The sequence below is a fragment of the Rhamphochromis sp. 'chilingali' genome (assembly GCF_963969265.1).
Source record: "Rhamphochromis sp. 'chilingali' genome assembly, chromosome: 21".
In the NCBI taxonomy this organism is placed as follows: domain Eukaryota; kingdom Metazoa; phylum Chordata; class Actinopteri; order Cichliformes; family Cichlidae; genus Rhamphochromis; species Rhamphochromis sp. 'chilingali'.
Genome location: NC_137949.1, coordinates 21,460,696 through 21,482,481, shown reverse-complemented (window position 1 = coordinate 21,482,481; position 21,786 = coordinate 21,460,696). Strand labels below are relative to the sequence as shown.

The 21,786-nt window shown below is 43.2% G+C and overlaps 1 protein-coding gene across 2 annotated transcripts; it reads left to right on the top strand.

Moving 5' to 3' along the window:
* Window positions 1-1,109: 1,109 nt before the first annotated feature.
* Window positions 1,110-20,695, top strand: ttbk2a (tau tubulin kinase 2a). 2 transcript variants are annotated; one of them, XM_080869977.1, is made up of 16 exons: window positions 1,110-1,427; window positions 6,439-6,600; window positions 7,679-7,826; window positions 8,947-9,020; window positions 10,398-10,538; window positions 10,937-11,041; window positions 11,517-11,582; window positions 11,720-11,812; window positions 11,894-12,019; window positions 12,157-12,314; window positions 12,532-12,739; window positions 12,850-13,073; window positions 13,191-13,743; window positions 14,589-14,927; window positions 15,716-16,683; window positions 16,842-20,695. In XM_080869977.1, exons 2-16 carry the CDS (start codon window positions 6,532-6,534, stop codon window positions 17,287-17,289), a joined length of 3,720 nt encoding a protein of 1,239 aa, XP_080726103.1. In that variant the 5' UTR covers window positions 1,110-1,427; window positions 6,439-6,531; the 3' UTR covers window positions 17,290-20,695. The 2 variants fall into 2 exon arrangements, with proteins under 2 accessions (XP_080726103.1, XP_080726104.1); XM_080869978.1 differs by lacking the exon at window positions 14,589-14,927.
* Window positions 20,696-21,786: the final 1,091 nt, after the last annotated feature.

Below are 21,786 nucleotides of genomic sequence, written 5' to 3'. Positions count from 1 at the left end.
AAATCAAGTTGAAGAATGCCCTTTGACTGGAAAATTGCAACACCTTGATTCTTTTCCAGCTGTTCAGTTTTAGATTTGTAGGTGGCCTTAGGGTCTTGGTGCCCAGGTCCTGTGGCTGAAAACCAAACCCATATCATAATGCTTTCACGGCTGTGCTTCATAGTTAGTATGATGTGTTGATATGCTGTGTTTGGTTTTGTGATTTATGGCCGCACATGTCCACTTTGGCCTCATCTTTCTAAAGGACATTGTTCCAGAATTCGTGTGGTTTGTTTAAATGCAATTTTGCATTCCCAAGCTGTGCTACTTAGAGAGAAGAGACTAGAGAAGATGGATTTTTTGCAATTTCCCCTATACCACACTGTGTAGCATTGTAATAACACACATCTGAGTCCTGCGGACCAGCAAAATGCCACAACCTCTGCTTTTATAGAGATGCTCACACTTGCTGATGATCATTTGATTAGCAACACCTTGCTATTACTTGCCCTCTTTAATTAGAAGTATTTTGTGTGCACTTGGCTTTTCACAGAACTCTATGCAGTCCTGTTTAAACTTTCTATTTCACATGACCGAAAGCAGAGTTTTGAGGTAACTTATTTACCCCAACTCCATTACAATTGTTTTACTATATCATCTTTCCTTTCTTTAGATTGAACTACAAGAAAATCACGTAATCACTACATGTAAATGCAACATTTTTTGACAATATCTTTGCTGTCGCACTTTTTTCTGTTCCACTTAAATAACAACCGTGTATCGTATGTTTTGTATTGTAAAATACACTTTTCATCACTGAGTCTTGTTGTTTGTATAGCAATGGCGTCTTTTGCTTAATGCCGCCCCCTAGTCTTATTGATAAAAAACCGTCTTTTGTGGCCGCGTTCCAAACCAAACCGATTGTATCCTTCATATTATCCTCTAACATCATTTTCTCATATCTCCTTTGTACGTCCATATACGATGACACTCCGCATACGCTTTGGGCTGGGAAAACAAACGCAGACGCGGTGACTGCGTACTGCGCGTGCGCGCAACGCTAAACCGCGGAGACGAGCTTTAAAGAGGGCCCCCTCGCGCGCGTGGCCGTGCTGTTGCGAGGGGCCGAATCGGGGCCGCGCGCGCAGGAAGGCTGCTGATCATCAGAGTTGTCACGTCACGGATCCGCAGCGACAGATAAAGATGCTGAGGTGACAGGCAGAAGGAGAAAACGGACGATCACACTCAGACATATTTCCTTCGCTCCTCCATTCGCTCTTTTATTTTATTTCCAGTCACCGACAACTCCACCACCACCTCCGCCTATGGACGCTTCGCTCGCTATGGGATTCCGCTCGTTGTCGTCCCCGCCGCCCCCAAACCAAAAGGATTTTTCGTAACCACACCCGGCTCTTCTTTGGAACAAGGGCTGGCAGCTCAGACCCGAGGTAAGGATCCAGATGATTCAGTGCCTCCTCTTTTTTTCCACCACTCTTAACACCCCCATGTTTGTCGGCGGCAGCTGCGTACATGCGTTCGGTTTGTTAACCTGCATGTTGTCAGCGCTTAAAGTCAGGCAGGATGGGCTTGCGTGGCCTGCGGGTGGCCAATGTGCGTGGACGCGCCTGAGTAAATCTGCTGTGGCAACCAAATCGCTATGCAACAGCTCTCCACAGCAAAGCCGGGGTCAGTCAATGCAGGCAAGAGAAGGGGTTTAATTTTGCAGGGCGGCGTGACACCTTTGCTGGGACTCGGCTGTAGCTTGTTATCGACACATCCCGTTGAATACGATACAGAAGGCCTCTCTGTATTTGCTTGGTCACTGTGGTATGCACTAACAATGATCAAAAAGATGCACTGGAGGCAAGTGTAGCTCTTTACGTGAATGCATCTTTGATTCCCTATATAAACACACTTTCTGGTCCCATCCTTCCCAGCTTCCCAGTCTCCTCTTGATAGAACCCATCGTTCTGGAGAGAAGTCAGTCCAGAGATTAATTTTCATCCAGCAGCAGTCTCTCCGTCCTACCACTGAACCAGGCCACTCTTGGATTAGGCAGAAGATATTCTCGTTGGATCCAGGCTTATACGCATGTATGCATAGCAAGCTTTCAGGGTCAGGTCTGATTTGTTGTTGTTGTTTTTGTGAATATTCACCATCAAATCACATTCATATTCACTCTCAAGGAGAGCTACTCTGCGGCAGAATCACTCATTGACATTTCATGATGCTTTTTGTAGCTGTAAACTTGCAGCTTCCAGCAGACCTAAAGGGCAGAGGCGATGACCAGCTGCAGTCAGCAAATGAAAATGGCACTGCACCATCGTCGCCATGGAGATGCTGGGGTCAGGAAGCGGGATGCATTATGAGGCAGGAGCTGGCTGTCATACGCGGCTTTTAATTTTGGGGTCCAAAGGCTGCTTCTGGTGGGCTTGTTGTTTTCTCTCTCGTCATTGGCGGTGTCTGGTATGGAGGAGGAGGAGGAGGAGGAGCGGAACCGTGCCCCCTCTGTAAGGCGTTAGATTAGTCACAGCGTGAGGCAGCCGGGCTGGCTTGTGCAGGTGTGTTGATTTGTGCAATATGTGTACAAGCTTATGTTTGAATGAATGCTGGTGTGTTTGTGGGTCAAAGATGGCCTCAGATGAAGCCACTATTTAAAACTTTCTTTCCCCACACCCTATTTGCATGAAATAACAACCTCCAACTTCTGACTAATTGTAAGCAAATTATCTGCTACAGCCTCTTATATGTGATAGCCAGGTGTGACCCTGAGGAAAAAACATCCTGAAGGAAAGCACAGGAACATGGGATGACCTTGAAGTTCTCACTCAGAGCACTAGTTATTCAATCACAGAGAAAGTTGCCCATCCCTTGAGGATATGAGCATTTTTGTGCAGCACGTTTGATGGCATGCTCTGTGATTTTGCATAAGCAGCAATTAGCTCAACGTTGAGAATTTACAGTTGGCTCAAAGACTTCCTGTGTTCATCGCTAATTTACCAAGAAAAATACTTTTATAGAAGTTTAGCCGGTGTGAATTAAAAATATTTCCTCTTTTGATTTACTTTTGATTCTCTTGAACCAAAGCAAGATAAAAGATTCAGGAGGTATGCTCAGGAGAGAAGAGGAGTTAGAGAGAGACAGGTGTAACAGTGAAGCTGGGGGGAGCGGAGGTAATGAAGGTGGTTGATTTTAAATACCTGGGGTCAATCTTTCAAAGCAATGGAGAATGAAGAAGAGAGTGCAAGGCAGCGTGGAGTGGGTTGGAGAGTCAGAGGCAATTTGTGACAGTAGGATGTGAAAAGGAAAGGTTTACAAGATGGTAGTGAGACCTGCTATGACGTATGGTTTGGAGTTGGTGACACTACCAAAAAGACAGGAAGCCAAGCTGGAGCTGTCAGAACTGAAAATGCTAAGATTTTAAATGGGAGTGACCAAAATGAACAAGATTAGAAATGAGTACATGAGAGGGAGAGCTCAGGTTGAACAGTTTGTAGATAAAGTTAGAGAGGCAAGGCTGACATGTGCAGAGGAGGGATAGCAGATATTCTGGGCAAAGGATGTTGATGCAGGTGCAAGGGAGGTGTAAAAGAGAAACATCACAGAGCAGCTTCATGGATGTAGTGACAGAGGACACGCAGAGGGTAGGTGTGACGGAAGAGGATGTTAGGGATCATGGGTGAGATGGAGGCAGAAGATTCACTGTGGCGAGCCCCCAAGGGAGCAGCTGAAAGAAGAAGAGTGAATGACCCAATGCTTAAAAGAACTAATGGTGAATGAATGTCAGCACTCACTCTGCTGTGTTTGGTATAGTAATTGGAAAATTCTAGCATGTGAAATGGTGACCGTGATCTCTGTTAATCCAAGCCTGCTGACAACAGAATGAGTGGCACTCCTGTAGAGCATACTCTAGTATAGTTCGACAATCTAAAATGTTTTAGTATCATTAAATATGGTTTTCAGTCATTTTTACACAATAAAAGGTAAGGATTAGGGTTAGGGTTAGCCTCAAGGCTTCTTCAGCAGTAAAACTGTGCTACATCCTAGTTCATCGCAAAACAGTACAATGTAGAGATTAGTGGCATTTTAAACTAAATCAGAGCATATATACTGAATATATGCAGTGTTATAAATGACCGCACACAAATTTCCAACCTTGCATTGTCACAAGTCTGATCACTCAAAGCCGCTTCATTGTGCTGCACTGGCCAAAACGCACAACCACTTTAATGTCATCTGATATTTTTTACACTGCGCTGTTTTTACGACATTTAGTAAGTGATTGTTGATTTCGAATTATCGCACGTGTCTTGATTTCAGTTAAGTTTTTCCATTATGAAGATATTTGGGCAGGGGCAGGGATAGCTCAGTAGGTAAAGTGGTCGCCCCATGATCGGAAGGTCGGCGGTTCGAATCCACTTAACGGCTACCCTGAGGTACCCCTGAGCAAGGTACCGTCCCTACACACTGCTCCCCGGGCGCCTGCTTAGTGGGCTGCCCACTGCTTCACTGAGTGAATGGGTCAAATGCAGAGAAAAACAAGTAATTTCCCCATGGGGATCAATAAAGTATCCATTATTATTATTATTTGGTTTGTCGTGTATTTTGTTGAGCTCTATGCATGCCATTTGTTACATGTTTGATATGTTTAACCGCCTATAAATAAAGCATAAATTAGCTTATTATTATCCTCGCTACACCAATTCATGTAAAACAAAAAAACTGAAAAGCTGTAGGAGATGTAGACACATTCATAGTAGGAAGCATATATAAATATGCAGCTGGGGTCATAATCAAGCCCCTTTTGTCCCATGAAGGTAAACATTTTAAAATAGACTGTAGTGTTAGTGTAATGTAAGTCCATTACAGTAATTGCGAGTCATTAAAAGGGATTTGTTTGGTCCAGTTGTGTCGTTGGATCTGTGTAGCTTCAACAAAGACCACCTTACTCCTGAGCCTTAACCTTGGGTCACATTTCATGCTCATCACTTCACTGTTATCTACTCTAACCACACTTCTCCCTCTTCCCAGCCTCACTAGCATGCTGCATGATGGGATTGATTCCCTCCTTGATGCCGGGATCATGCCCTGTAACCAAATAGTGTTTTGAAGGCTCGTTGCGTAACCGTAGATGCTCGGGCACCGTGTACAGAATGATGAATCAAAGTCGGGCTTGCTGTAAGCGAGTGTTTGAAGGCGGACTAAAGGAAGTATCTAGCGAGTGCTCTCCGGAGGAATGTTTATCTGCGACACGGATGTTGTATAATGCAGGAACATGGACTCGGTTTTTCAAAAGGAAATTCCATTTTAAAGTTGATGTGTGTTAAAGGAGTTTGGCCACATCATGTCAGCCTAATTAAATGATTGGTAACACTTTTTAACAGGTTGTATTTTATAGAGATTCTATAAATTATTATTAAGTTTATTAATAATTTTTCTATTAATGCATTAGAAGCCTTCAATTTGGCTCCTCTGGAAGGTGTTTATCCTCCAGCATGGTGCTTTTTAGACATCTAGTCCAAAAATGTTTTATTAACAAATGATTACCGTGTATATGTAGTAATACTGACACAACTAACTTTATTTAATATGAACTGTAAGTTAGAATTATTACAGAATGATTCAGTATTGTGATAAATGTGAAAAGAGTTTATCTACAGCTGGATTTGACATGAATCGTCCATCTTTTCTTTCTTTTATCTTCATTCAATTTCCCAGTTGATGCCAATTTTTCTTTCTTTTGTATCAGGCGTAGGTATTATGTAAGCTGTAGCTTCAACCTACACATTTTTGGTTTGTCACTTGATTTTGTTTTTTTTAATCATTCAATTTCTCGTGATATAAATGAACAGAATAGAAATAACGACTGCAGATATCCATATTTCATTTGTGTGTGGAATTAAAAATAAACTTAAAACTGTCTTACACAATGAAATGAATGAATATGTAATTTCTAAGAATAGTTGGTGCTTTGTGTAAATTCAGTTATTTATAAAAATGTGAATTTTTGTGTGGTTTGTTTTTAATCAGTTCACTACTGAGTCGATTTAAATTAAGGAAATTAAACAGACTCATTACATCTGATAATACACTCATAAGATCTGCTGCTTGGCTTTCATACACAGAAGAGGGAAAATGATACTAAGATGATGAAACCTCTTTGTAATGTAATAGTTTTGCCTGTGAGTTTGTTGGGTGAGCTTGTCTAGAAGGACAGCTGCTGGCAGCAGGTGTGGCAGCTGCTGCAATGGTCACGTATCAGAAAGCTTCAGCTATTGAGGCAACGGTCGGTCTCTCAACTGAGCGGCATGCATGCTTTCTGTAGTGTTTTTAATGCCGTAAAACCCGCTGGATGTTAGCCTGAGATGCTAAAGTGCAGCTTGGTCAAATGTAAACAGATTACAGCTGATTTCCTCCTTCCGCTTCTGACTGCTTTGTTTCTCTCTTGGACTTCCGTAGGGTTCTTCATCAGATCCCAAATGCTCTGCCCAGTGTGAGGCTGCTGGTCGTGGGGGAAGCAGTGAGGGCAGCGTCCCTAGATTTGCTGACGGGATGAGTGGGGGAGCAGAGCAAACTGACATCTTGAGCGTGCTCTCCCTGGTTAAGGAACGATGGAAAGTGGTAAGCGCCGTGTTTTCCAGCTACAATAGGCAGCGTGTTTGTGCAGCCCCATCACTGCCTGTCCCGAGGTCACCCTCTGTTCCACAAACAGGATTTCTTTGTTCCTCAAACAATGCTTCCCCTGCCTATGAGCACCACCGCTTTCTTTTTAAGTGTCTCACCTGTGTTTTCGACAGTTTGGGGTCATGTCTCTCTGTCCAGGTTCTGCTGCTGCAGTACGGGTGATCCAAAAATAGCCTGTATAGCTATTTGTGGCAGTGCATTGTGCTATAGGCAGCAGCAGCAGTGCTCCCCAAAGGCCCATGTCTCTCACTGCTGTGCCAGCCTGGGCTCCATGTGAGGCTGTTGTTCCTAACTGGCTCCACTTCCTGTCATCTAAGGAGTTACATAAGAATGCTGCAGCTAATCCCACAACTTTAGCTCCAAGTGCGACAGAAAACTCTGTGCGAGCATGGAGGACAGTGAAGGGCACATCAGAGCTTAGGGGAAATTAAAGCTGTAGTAGTTGAGATACAAGATGAGCTTGAATACTACTGGTAGTTGAGAAGCAGCTAAAAGAATGAAATAAGGACGATGCTATGCACAAGTATAGGTGAACTATAAACTGAGTCATATAAATTCCTGCTGGTTAACCAGGAAAGAAATTTCCCATTTGCCAGCAGTTTTAATCAGAATCGTTTTTTTTAAAGAAAAAACTATTCAATTCAATTAATTCAATTCTATACATTCAAATAAGAACAAAAAATCTCCAACTAAGGATCAAACCAAATCGCAGTTATATCACGCCACAGAAAGGATAATAAATACTATTAAATCGCAAGGAGGTTGGTTTTAAAGTGGAATAACCCCCTGCTCACCATCAGAAAAAGCACAGGTTTAAGGCCCTTTACAGACCCAAAGGCTACATCTGTCTTTTGCATACAGTTTGTGGGCTCATGTGCCATTGTAGTATTCTTCTAGTTGACAAAACACCTAATTGTCATAAACTCTGTGAAGCCTGAAATGATCTTCACCTCTTACTTTTACTCTGTAGAAGTAGTATTTTTATATATCATATGTGCCATCATCTTTACTCCAGGTGAAGAAGATCGGGGGTGGTGGGTTTGGGGAGATCTACGAGGCGACGGACCTGATGACGCGGGTCAGCGTGGCACTGAAGGTGGAGTCGGCCCAGCAGCCCAAACAGGTGCTGAAGATGGAGGTCGCGGTGCTCAAGAAGCTCCAGGGTGAGTGCAAATGGATTCACTGATGTCACTTATTGGTACTGGCCCATCGTCTCACACGTGCAGAGTATTTATTGTTATCATCCAGCAAATGTTTAAGAGAAGAAAAAGCATTCACAATGTCTATCCTTCCTTCCAAAAATCTCCTCCTAGGAGAAAATGCTGGTATCACTTGTTAGCATCAGAGCAGGGTAGAATAAACTCTCCCTCTGAGAATAGATATAGATCTGAAAACAGTTTGGCCCAGGGTTCAGCACAATTTGCCTCAGTCCATGCTGTGGAAAAAACATCTGTGGTGGTCCTGCTTTTTAACAGAAACAACACAGCAAGTGTACGGTTGTCTGTGCTTGGACACTCCCAGGGTTAACATAAAGTTAGATCCTTTAGGGGGACTGTGTTACTTCCATTTCTCTTTCTTTTATAAAAGAAAAAAGGTCCTTCCTTCTCCCTTTTACCCACAATGCTTTTTTACCTCCCCCCTCCCAAGAAGAAAATCAATGGGCTGGGATCATGTTTGCTGTCTAATGGCTTTGGCCTGGAGCATCGTGGTCCTGTTGCTTCCTGAGGGAACCAGCATATAATTTGAGATGGGCTCAATTCCAGCCCCCCAACCATTGCTGACCCGCCCAGCTGTAGAGAGTAAATATCAACCAGCAGATATATAAAGCATAATGGAGTCAAATATAACCCACTTTCAACTTTGATGTATTTTTACCCTTAAATAACAATTTTGTAATAACAAATGATCTAAATAGTAGCATTTTTAGCACGAAGGTCTTGTCACTAACTATGCATGTAGACGCTGCTAGCTGAAGGGCTTTGGGGTGTGGCTGCAGCCAACCTGCCGGTGCAGCAATGTCCTTCCCATGCATAAACACACACACAAATGCTCAAGGCATCCATGCACACATGTCTAGACCTGGTGTCATGTGCTATATCCCATAAATCAGCAGGGAAATAATACAGTGAAGCTGCTGATGAGAGGGCACGGACATTGGATACGGTAGGGCGACTAAGTATGGGCACACACATCATTATGATTCATACAACCAGCCCTCAAATAATACAGCACGTGTAAGGTGAGAGGAAGGATCCTGAAACTCTCTTGTCCTTTTTCTCTTAGGTAAAGACCACGTGTGTCGCTTTGTGGGATGCGGCCGTAATGACCGTTTTAACTACGTGGTGATGGAGCTTCAGGTTAGTCCCAAGGGAAAAGACTCGTCTCTAAAAAGACTCTAAATGAAGCTTCTTTAAGAGTCAACTAAATCACTCACCAAGCAAGTGTCAAACATTTGCTAATTTCAGTTTGTGCAATAAAGATTTTTTGCCTTTCTGTGTTTCATATATTTGGAAATGTAAAAAATGTGGGAATTGGATTACTGGCTGTCCAAAGCATTTTAAAATCACAGAGTCAAGCTAAGTTAAAGCTCTAGAATTTATTTGAGTGGACTTTTAGACATTTTACTCAGTGATTATTTGGGAAATTTAAAAAAAAATAAAGCACAACCATGCAAAGAGCAAGAATAACAACACAAACAAAGGGAAAACTAAATTAATAAGAAAAAAAACTTATAATTGAGCTAATAAACATCCTCATAGCACCTATTCTGCTTTGATCACTAGCTTGCTTCTGTTTAGCGTATTTCCAGTCATGCTGTAACTGTGTCTTGTGGTCATAGCCACCATTCAGTCAATATGTGCAATGTTTGACCATTTTGATTATTTACCCTGGCCTTGATTGGACTTTGGGCTGTTGACTTGGAGAAATCATGGTGAGCTCTTACTCAAAGTTACTGTTATATAGAAGATGGTTACATGAAACCAAAGCAAATAAACATTTTAGAAATTTCTAAAAAATACTGCTGCATGTAAATAATTCAGCAGCTAACCTACAGTATATACAAAAAAACCAAAAAAACCAACAAATATGGCCAAAAGAACAGTAACTATTTCCACTTTAAATGCATGTAGCATTTTGCAGAATATCAGGCAGAAGCAAACTCAAGCTGCAGGCTATTGATAGACTGCATCACATGCTGTGAATTGCAGGTATAAGATTCGTTTTCCATCGACCACATGAGGCTGTGTTACCCAAGACATGATCAGAAATTATAAATGCATCCTACTTGAATTGGATAGTAGTTGGCCTTGGGGTGTTATGAACGTGTGATCTGGTTGTAATTTGTGCAACCATTCCCACAGGAATGTCAAATTTTACTGCACCGCACTGGCTCCCGACCACACCATGTGTTTAAACTGTTGTGTGCAGCTCAGTTCATGTTGTACCTCACTTTTGGCTTGTTTCCTGCCCGCTGAACACATCTGTCTATCGCCCAGGCCAAACATTTCAAACAGTAAAGCCTTTGATTTGTATGTATCTTTAAATACTTTGTTCTTTTGTTTCATCATGTTTCAAACACTGTTCACTTTGTTTAGAGCACGATGGATGGATGGATGGATGGATGGATGGATGATTTGATTGATTGACTTGTTGTTCATTAAAAGCCAGGTGCAATGGGGAGATTTATCAGACAACTGCCTCTATACTAATAACTCGCTTGCGTGGCCCTTTAGGGTCGAAACCTGGCCGATTTGAGGAGAAGTATGCCTCGAGGAACATTCAGCATCAGCACCACCCTCCGTCTGGGGCGCCAGATCCTGGAAGCTATAGAGAGCATCCACTCTGTTGGCTTCCTGCATCGTGACATCAAACCGGTGTGTAGCAGGGAGTTGGGTGCAGGACATTCTTTGATTGCACATATGTCCCTACAGTATATTCAAGGCAGATAAGTAATATAAATATAGTCATATTTTTATTTCTATTGTCAGCATTGGACTCTGCCACTGACATCATTTTTTTGTAACTGGCTGCTAACATTGCTGCTGATTCAGTAGTTTGCTTTTTGCTTGCAGTAAGTCGGCTCAGCGTCAGTGTTGGCTAGATTCCTAAAACTAACAAAATGTAAATATTGTTTATCATCTGAGGTGCTGTCTTAAATTATATTCCCTTACTGGAAGACATTTCTTATTCATATATGGATATACTGTAAATAGAAATGACATTTTATTGCACATAGATTTCACTCTTTTTCAACTTCCTGTTTCTGCTACAGTCCAATTTTGCCATGGGTCGCTTCCCCAGCACCTGTCGTACCTGCTACATGCTGGACTTTGGTTTAGCTCGCCAGTTCACCAACTCTTGCCAGGAGGTCCGACCTGTAAGTGCATTCTCTGTTATGGCTTATATACTGAATCTGAAGGAGCAGTATGTAGGATTTAGTGACATCTAGCTTTTAAACTGAGGAGTGGAACTATATGAAAGTCCTATTTTAGCTCTATTTTAACTTGCACATTTAAGAACAGGGACCTTTCCACTGATAAAGGTTCTGCTCTGTTTACTGAGTTTTTGTGTAGCTTATTGTTTTGGTCTGTTGTAAATCCACAATGGAGACAAAGTTAACAAGTAACTTTTGAATATAATGCATGTTTTGCAGCTATAAAGACAGATACTTTTGTAGTTTCGTGTAGAGTATTGAAATTCAAACCAATTCTTATCTTGTTCTCCAAATCTCTGTTTGTAACAGGAAGCAAATTAAAAGTTTATGTCTAAAAATCTTGTTTGAAACTAACCATAAACAAGTTAGATATCATCAGCATCACCATTTAATGACTATGCCTGTCTTTATTTGTCAGCCCCGTCCAGTCGCAGGGTTTAGGGGAACAGTGCGATATGCATCTGTCAATGCGCACAAGAATAAGGTCAGTATCTGCCAAGTATGTGATAGAGGTTTTGTTTCATCTGTGATGCTGTCCTGCATGCGTCTTCCTCTTCTTTTCTTTTTTGACAGTCAAACATTATCCAATCCTGTTAACTCAGAGTTGTTTTCATTCTGCAGGAAATGGGACGTCACGATGACCTGTGGTCTCTCTTCTACATGTTGGTGGAGTTCTTGGTCGGTCAGTTGCCGTGGAGGAAGATCAAAGATAAAGTGAGGGCACTGAAAAAAATGAGCTCTGTCCTGGTGGCTCCAAATGATGACATATAATTGATGTGTGTTTGTGTATTTTAGGAACATGTGGGAAAGCTGAAAGAGACTTATGATCATCGTCTGATGCTCAAACATCTACCGGCAGAGTTTGGTGTGTTCTTGGATCACATCTCCAGCCTTGACTACTTTACCAAACCTGACTACCAGGTATGATTTACATTCAATAAAGAGGGAAGGTTTTCCTGTATCATAACCTGAGCAAATCGCTCAGGTTTTGGAGTGCATGTATATTTTCTGCTTCTATCATGATGAATTGATGATTATATATTTTTGTGTTGTTGCAGCTGTTGATGTCAGTGTTTGACAATAGTATGAAAACCTACAATGTCGTGGAAAATGACCCCTATGACTGGGAGCGGACCACTACTGATGGCACGCTGACGATTAGTGCCAGTACCACGACACCTCAACATCACACTCGCCTCACTCCAGCACACATGGGGTATGTTTGAAATATATACATGTATAAGTATAGAAGCATGTTTTATGGTGTCTATTTTCAGTAACTTCATGTATGGCTGAAATTTCTCTTGGGTCCATTTAAAAAAAAAAAAAAAAAAAAAAAAAAAAAAAAAAAAATATATATATATATATATATATATATATATATATAATATCTTCAGAGACATTGAAAGTGTGTGCACCTTTTCTTGTTACAGTATGGCAAATGCGTCCCTGATCCCTGGCGATCTGCTGAGAGAAAATACAGATGAGGTTCTGCAGGATGAGCAGCTCAGCGACGTGGAGAACAACCCTGCTCCAGAGCGTCTGCCGGGCTCTCCCCTCCACCCGCACCGGAACCAGGAGACTGACGTCTGGGAGGAGCTGGATCGCAACCGTAACCGCATCAGGACAGCTGTCTGGAAGGTAAAAGCCACAGGGAATTCAAAGAAAATATAAGAAATGAACTTCACCTGCTTCTTTGGCATTTAAGTTACTTTTTAAAAAACAAAACAAAAAAACACTGTCTCCCACAGACGGCAGCGGAGGAGGAACACTGCAACAACCAGGGCAACCAAGGGCACCAGAGCCCCTATGCTGGTCCAAGCCTGGGTTCCCCTGTCAAACTGCACTCTGAGGTGGTGGCTTCAGACCGTGATGGCCCTCTGCTCAGGAAGCTCCGCAACATCCACAGCTTCGAGCTGGAGAGGAGGTTTGGCCTGGAGTCCAAGCCCAGCCCAGAGCGCTTCGTGGATGCCTGGTAAGTCTACTAAGCAACCAATACTTGTACTGCACGGTAATACTTACTTTCTTATCTAAATTCACCTTTAGGTAGACCAGAAGGTTGATTGTTTGCATTTGTCTTGTATATGTTCAGTTCAGCAAAGCAGCAGCTAGGCACTCAACAACAGGAGAAGGAATCTGACAGAGCTGCTATCATCCCAGTAACTCAGGCTCAAACTGTAATTGCCGGGGCGCGTCCTGATAGGGTTTGGCACTATGATGAAGAGTTCCTATCCGGTGGTGGTTCTCCTAAGCCAGCTTCCCCTGGATCGTTAGAGCAGGGAGAGGGGGCAGCCAGCAGTGGGGGATTTGTGGCCCTCAATTTGAGCTCTGGGAGGCAGGACTTTGACTCAAGGGAGTGGGTAATGGTGGAGCGACCCAGCGGGTCCCCAGGAGTCAAGGCTACCACCAGCCCTTCGGAGGAGGATGAGGAGCCAGAGGTGCTACAACCAGATGGACAGGATCCTGGATGGGAAAAGGGCAGCCAGAGCCCTAGATCGGGGAAAGCCAAACAAGAAAGCACGGCCTCTTCCAAAGGAAGTGTAAAAATGGACAAGTTGGAGCTTAGTGTGGGCCCTGCAGGGCCCTTGCCCCCAATCACTCCAACCAGCCCGGCTGAAGCTCTGGCTGAAGGAGTCCTCACACAGGTAAGCACTTTCATTTGAATACCATATCATAACATGGCATACATAATCCTGACTATAGTCAGCATTTTACAAGGTTAAAAAGCTGCACAGAGTCAGAGTTCTAGGTATAGAACGTAAATGCTAATATCATTCAACAGAGTGTCACCAGCTGCATCTTGCTGTGGTTTGAAGCTAAATGTTACTGCTTTATGTCTGCTCGCTTCTTCACTTGTGTGTATTTGTTAGAAAAAGATAGTTGTGACACAACTCAGAGCTTTTTATCAGATCACAGCATGGGAGAAAGAGGTCTTATGGCTTTGATTTACTTTAATTTGTAATCAATCTAATTATTTATTTGCAGGCATTTGGGTTAAGTGGTTGCTTTTTTCCTTTTTTGCTTCTCAAATCAAACTTTTTATTTCCAAAATATGTTTTGATTTGCTTACCTTAAACTACTTTCTTGCTACTTACCTATTCATAACATCCCAGTAGTCTATATCTTCCATTTCCATATTGCTGCTCTGTCTCTGAGCTTAACTTTGACTGATTTTAACATGTAAGAGAACAGACCTGCTGTCTATCCCCTGACTTCCTCTGCAGTCCGAACTTCTATATCCAGATTGCAAACATAAACTGCCATAACAAAAACTCCCTGACTGGTCTCCATCTTTCTTCATCAGTGTATGCAAAAATTTTAGAACTTCTTTAATTGATCCCTTCATCACTTAAAGCTCTGCATCCTGCTCCCCGCTAGCGCAGCCTGCTTGTCCCACCTCACAGTACTTCCACTATACTTCCTCAGTCCCTCACAAATCTCACAACCCCTCCTCTCTCCACCTCCCACTTCTTTCCCTCCCATCTCTTAGCTCCCTACCTCTCCTCCATCTCTGCCCGAGGAGATTGCGGTCCGGACATCCAGCCCCATCCCTCTGCGCTCTCCCAGTCCTCACACCCTCCTGACCACCTTGTCGGACCCACTGCACCAACGTCAGCTGCCGGCCCTGAGGCGCAGCCAGTCCGCCGACCAGCAGCCGCAAGAACGCCCCTCCTCTTCCTCCTCCTACCACGCCTCCCTACCTCTGCCACCAAACCCCACCCCCAGCACCTGCTCACCCAGTCGCAGGAAATTGCCAGCCATCCCTGCGGGTGCTGCCAACACCAAGTTTCCCTCAGTCATTCGCATCACCCGTGCCCAGCTTCAGCAGGTGATGAGCCCATCACAGTCCTGTAAAAAGAGACCTCCATTCAGCTCCCTCTACATCAGTAGCATTACACCCGCTGTCAACATTTTTGTTCTTTTTTTGTTTTCATTTAAGTTGCTGGTTTTGGCTTCTTTTCTTCATTTGGCTTGCTTATTGTGTTGCTGTCAGGCAGCTCTCTCCAGAAACCATAAGGGGCATTGTGCAGGCCAGACAGAGCATGGGTCAGATGTGTCCTTGTGTCTGGACATGTGTTCTTGTGATCTGGATAGGGTTTGTGTGTTTGTCTGATTGTGGCATGTGTGTTTGGAATGTCGAGTCATGACTACAGGTTGCATGGTCTCTTTTGTTTCAGATCGTCTTTGTCCTCTCTATCTTTCTCTTTCTCTCTCTCTCCCTGTATTTGTTCCTCACCCTCTCTTCGCTGAAGCCCCCTGCGAAGTTGCGTGAACGTTTCCTGTCCTACTTGCTGGTTTAGTACTCACAGCTTGACTGACACTGCCATAGCACTTGTGTGTTTCGGTCTGATAATGGTAGCTATGGTATTGCATGCTGTTGCCAAACTAATCACCATTTATTACCACATTTTGTAAAATTGTTCAGTGTTCACACATCTGCAACAGGCTCTTGCTGCAGATCTACAGCACAACTCGCCATGTTGTAGTCTATCAGCAACAGACCTTTGACAATTTAGAATATTACTGCCATTTTTTTAGTTTTTTCTTTTTCTTAAATAATACCTGTGTCTTTTTCTCTTCCCTCCCATGTCTCCACCTCTTCCCTCCCCACTCCAGTTAACGGCTCAGCGTCCTTCTGGGCTTTCCTCCCAGTCAGGTTCAGACAGTGCTCCACAGTGTCTCCTGCTGGAGAGGCATGGCGAAGCTGAAGCAGAAGCTCAGCAGGTTCAGGAGCGTACAGTGGACATCAGCTCCCCGCAGGACCATGTGGCCTCCCATCCAGGGTCACCAGTAGACCCCCTGGCTGAGATGCTGGTTAATGGAGACAGCCGCACCAAAGCTCAAAGCCCTGTGCCAAGCCGCATGTCTTCCCCGCGCTGCCCTCGTTCACCGTGCTCGCCTCCTCCATGCTCGGCATCTTCCCATCGCTCTCCTCGCAGCCCCTTGTTTGCCAATGGCCGTCTTTCCCCTCCTGTTAACAACCAAAGGGATTTAAGTATTGGAACTTTCCTCAAGCTTAAAGACAATGAGAATGACTCTATCCCCACTCCCTGTGTCACAGAGCCTCAGTTGAAGGGGGAAGACCCTAGAGAAGTCAACCTGACCCCAGAACAGATCACTAGCCCAGCCTCCTCCACCCCGCTGGCTGCCCCCCGTAAAGACCCTAGCCGCAGGCAAAGTCGAATCCCTGTGCTGGAGCCCTCGGCCCTCCTGGAGCTCCCTCCACCAGGATCCGCCAAGGAAAAGCTCTTACAGAAGAAAGCCAGCCACCAAGGCCAGGTCCCCTCACCCACTGCCTCGCCATCCCTCTCTGATAGGCGTGGCCCAATGGTAGCCTCCCTCACTAGAGATCCACTGTCCTCCACCTCTGACCGCTCTCAGGATGAGGACTCTCTTATGGGCTCCCGTTCTGACCGCCAGGGAGACGACGCTCCGTCTCTCTCCTCCTCCTCTAGCCCGCTGTCCCGCAAGAGCAGGATCCCTCGTCCCGTTCAGGCAGCTTCTTCTGCTGAGCAACTGGCTGCTCAATTCATGCCACGTCCACCTCCTGGAAAACCACCGTGTCGCCCCACAGTGGAGGGCAGGTAAGTTGTTGCCTTGCATCTTTTACTTTCATTAAGATACTATAAAGATATTTTCTCTTTTATTTATTTAATTTAATAATTTATGCCAAGAAACTTGATTTATCTCCATTTGAGCTTTGCTGTAAAATATCACTCGCTGTTTTTCATGTTTCACTCAGGCTTAGACGTTACCGCATCCGAGCTGGCAGCACCAGTGACTCAGAACTGCTGACGTGTATTGCTCAGCTAATGCATGGCTCCCGTGGCTCCCCCCTTCACCACCGCTCCTCTGCCCAGCACGGGGGCTCCAGGATGGGCATCTGCAGCCTGACGAGCTCTCCGCACCACCACCGCAGCTCGAGCGCCTCCCCCCGCAGTTCCTCCTCCCTGCAGCGCTCGGTCAGCTCCTCGCCCTCTCGCCACGAGCACCGTGGCGGCGGAGGAGGGGGCTGCTTTGGCCGCAGCCGCTCACCCCCTAGCTTCTCCGGCTCGCCGCCTCCCCGCCGCTTCTACCACCACCACCAGGATACATGCTGTAGTCGGCAGGCGCGCACCAGCCCGTTCCACCTGTCTAGAGGAAAAGGCTGCAGCAAAGAGAGCAAGTGCTCCAGCAAACTGAGTAGATAGACCCCACCAGGTTGAGTTGCTATAGCAGAGAAGTTGTAATAGGACAGACATCAGCCAGTGAGTCTTCCTGTATAATCAGTAAAATAGTCTGAACTTTACTCCTCTCACAGTTTGTCAGTGTTCTCTTCGCTCCTTCTGTTTTTTGCATAGGCTTTGTCATTCAGTATGTGTCCAGCTTTTAAATACCACCCCAGTGATTGTAGTTTTGCACTAAGGCTGCCGGACTCCTGGAAAACATATTTAAAAAAAGACTTTTATTAATCTTTGTGGCACAAGCCGGGATATCCAGAAATTTTAGTCCAACCCCCAAAAATGCTGCCTTTCCCAAAACTCTGAGGACATTAAATACTTGTTCACAAGCTGAATGACGATGCATGACTAGCAGACTGAACTTGAATTGGTCTTCTTTTCATTTTTACAATCAATGCTGTAGTTTAAACCGTTCATGCAGCGCTGTAACACATAAATCAGAAGTTAGTTGGACCAGTGGGCACATATATAAAAGTCTCCGGATTATTGAACTTTGATTTGTCCTGCACCGCAATATATTAGAACTTATTTATCCCCAGCACTAATGCATTTGAATCATACTGATGGGATTTGCGACTTTAATTATTGGCCGGAGGGCCTAACTCAGATCAGGCAGGGTATAACGTTTTCTTTCTGATAAATGTGAATGCATAATAGGCAGAATTTGTGTATTTATTGAGATATTTATTTTGATGCTTAGCAATGCTTACGACTCCTATCCTCTCGCGTGCGATCGTTAAAGTGTGGTTTTTGTGTCACGTGCATTCGTTTTTAAAATGAGGGGATCGCTCAAAGCGACCCTTTATACAATCAGTCATGTAAAGCATGTGAGGACTCACACCTTTTTGTGCCTACTGTGTTGCTGAGAGGGAATCTGAAATGTCACACTGGAATGAAGGAATTAGAGGTTAGACTTGTGATGTTTTAGTAGCAGTAGTAAGTTTAAACGACTCAAGGTGCACTGATGTTCGTCGTAGCGCGTGCCTTGGCACTTCGGGCAGCTTGAAGATTCACTTTGGTGTGTTTGTAATTAGCGGAGGAAGATAAAAACAACAAAAAAACCAAGAGCCAAAAAACAGACTTGTGCCAGCGGTTATAAGACAACCCTTTTCATTCATTTATGTAGAAAAGGTAGCAACACAAATGTTTGTTAATCAAACATAATTTGAGCAGCAGTTTACTTAAGGACAAAGTAGCTATTATTTGTAACAGGAAATATTAGCTGTCCTGTCTACATACCAGGCCAGTGTTTGAGATAAAACTCTGAACAAATGTGAATTTCAGACCTCAAAAAAAAGAATTTTGTCAAATGTTATTGAAAACGGAGGCCATATGTACATATTTCTCACACCAAAACGATGCTCCATGCCTCCACGTGCGAGAATGTTTTTTTTTCCGTTCCCGTTTCTCCCGCACCGGAGAATGTCTTTTATATAACGACATACAGTATACGTTCTGTGCACAAGGTAAAGAAGCCAGAGTGTTGTTTGTGTTCAGTTTTTAGTCAGGATTCCTCACTGAAGCTCTCCTCCACAACCTATTCCCACTCCTCTGCTTGTAAGATACTGTAAAATAACTTCAGCTTCCTTCCAGTGCTTCTCTTTGCATGCTCAACAGAGAAAACCCCCCAAATCGACTACTGAGTAAAAAGCCGCATAACACTCATCATTATATAGCATTTACCACATTGGCCATTTCCTGTTAGGTGAATCTCTAAATCTTCTCTGGCTCATATTAAAAACTTGCTTTCTTACCTGATGTTAGTTTTCTGCACCGACCTGGGATGATTCTATCATTGCATATAATTGTAGTGACATGCAAAAATAAAAGGAGAACAGACTTTCCTGCATTTTACAGTCTTGCATTGTACTCACGAGCTGAAGCCTGATGGTAGTCACAGTCACAAACCACATCGCCAAATATTTTGATATACTTTGCAGTTTGAGTTGAGATGAGAGCGTCTTATTTCTGTCGATATTAAACAATGCTGTTTCGTCTGACTCATGTAGATTTCGCAGGTACCTACGCTAGCCTCACAGAGCAGCTATGATGACTCATCCTGAAGGCAGACATCGTTCAGTCAGTCAGCCGCCTTAATGTCTCTTCTCTGCCCCTCTGTGCATAGCGAGGGATGACTGAGCCTTGTCTGTGTTGGAGATCATTCCAGTATTAGGCCAAGCCAAGCCTTTCTCTCTCTCTCTCTATTATCTCACGGTCTATAAATGGCATGTGCTACCATGCAAACCCTCGCCACTGAAATCAGTGCTGAAAGACTTCTGTGTCAGAGCCGGAGCGCTCCACTGTGAGAATGTGTGGACCATTTACTGATCGACTGGTTGAAATTGGAGAATTTCAGGGTGCCGTATTCAAGGTGTGTTTGCAGTGTGATAGCTGTATGCTTTCAAATGGCTGTGCAATTTATACATCGCCAGCGAGCAGTCTTTGAATTCCCCCTCTTTCAAGGCTTCGAAGTTCAGAACGCTGTTGTGCAGACTTTTAATATATACCTGTAAAATATTGAAAGTACTATTTAAATAATATCATTATCGTACAAATATGACATATATCCTAACGGGCTTCAATGAAAGGGAAGGACAGACACTAAACAGTGTGCTGCTGATTTTAAAAGATAATCAGATTTCTTATCATGGGTTTTAATATTATTATCTCACAAGTGGTGTGTAGTCGTAGGATTAGTGTTACCTTCCAGATGAGATTTTTCTTTGTCACTTTTAACAGTGGCTCGCTATTAGAAAGTGTCATATTTATAGTAGCTTGTTGGGGTTTTTTTGTGGTTACACAAAGCCACAGACCAACAGAATAAAGCCAGCTGTTTTGTTTTATTTTGAAAGGTGAGATGGAAACTAATAAAAGCTTTGGTGTGCACTTGTACACTTCTCATGTCATGATATTGAATTGCTTATAAATACTTGACAGAAATTATTTATTGTGACTTTTGCTAATTTGCCCATCTGTCATTTTCACTTGAGTTGTTGGGATTTTTTCAATGGTTGATATTTTTGTGTTGTAATGTATGTCGTTGTTTTGAAATGTAACTGTACAGTCTCAAGGAAAGAATGTAACAAGCGGGAGTTTTGCATTGTATATACCTGTAATTATTTATGTTAATTCTATTATTTGTATCATATCAATGCCTTGTACAGTGTTTTGTTTCTTTTTGTTTTCAAATTATTTTGTATTTTATTTTTATAAACTGGTTACAAATAAAATACTCATTCCGCATGCAGAAAGAATTTTGTGACAGATTCCTGTTTATAATCCTGAAATGTTGGACACTGAGCAAGGATACGCATATTAAAATTGCTAATTTATAAAGTGCTTCTTTTTAATTGAAATAAAACCACTGGGCATTCAAGCTGTTGTTTTTTTGAAAAAGACAAAAAAAAAAAAAGCATCCAACAAAACATAAAAAAGTAACTGAGTTAATAACATTTTACTTGCTTGTGCTTTTAAGGTTACATTGAAAATTAAAAACAAGTAAAAAGGGTTTATTCATTGTTTTGTTTTTCTAAATGGAAATGTGGAATTAGTCCCAAAATTAAATAAAATATATCACAATTTTTGAAGATTGCATTCAAAGTCAGCAATGCTGTGTGTATCTTAATACAATATGATTTAGACTCAATCATTAAATAAATAAATAAATAAATAAATATATATATATAGCTATAGACACCCCTATAGGAACATAAAAAATACACTACCAGTCAAAGGTTTGGACACATTCTCAATGTTTTTTCTTTATTCTCACGACTGTTTACATTGTAGATTCTCACTGAAGCCATCGAAACTGTTAATGAACACACAAGCAATTATGTAATAAACAAAAAAGTGTGAAATAGCTCAAAACATTTTTATATGTTTCGTCATGATTCTTCAAAACAGCCACCCTTTGCTTTGATTACTGCTTTGCACACTCTTGGCATTCTCTCGATGAGCTTCATGAGGTAGTCACTTGAAATGTTCCCAGAGATGCTGAGCACTTGTTGGCCCTTTTGGCTTCATTCTGCGGTCCATCTCATCCCAAACCATCTCGCCTGGGTTTAAGTCAGGTGACTGTGGAGGCCATGCCATCTGGTGCAGCACTCCATCACTCTCCTTGTTGGTCAAATAGCCCTTACAGCCTTGAGGTTTGTTTGGGGTCATTGTCCTGTTGAAAAATAAATGATGGTCCAACTAAAAGCAAATAGGATGGGATGGGATGACATGTCGCTTCAGGATGCTGTGGCAGCCATGCTGGTCCAGTGTTCCTTCAGTTTTGAATAAATCCCCAAAAGTGTCATCAGCAAAGCACCCCCACACCATCACACCTCCTCCTCCATGCTTCACGGTGTGAACCAGTTGTCAAATAAGGGCTGTCAGCTGTGTACCAACCTGACTTCTGCACAATACAACTGATGGTCCCAACCCCATTAAGAAGGCAAGAAATTCCACAAATGAACCCTG

Coding starts and splice junctions, on each gene's coding strand:
- ttbk2a (XM_080869977.1), top strand. CDS start 6,532: ATGAGTGGGGGAGCAGAGCAAACTGACATCTTGAGCGTGCTCTCCCTG. Junction 10,539..10,936: donor TGCATCGTGACATCAAACCG/GTGTGTAGCAGG, acceptor TTTCTGCTACAG/TCCAATTTTGCCATGGGTCG. Junction 13,074..13,190: donor GAGCGCTTCGTGGATGCCTG/GTAAGTCTACTA, acceptor GTATATGTTCAG/TTCAGCAAAGCAGCAGCTAG.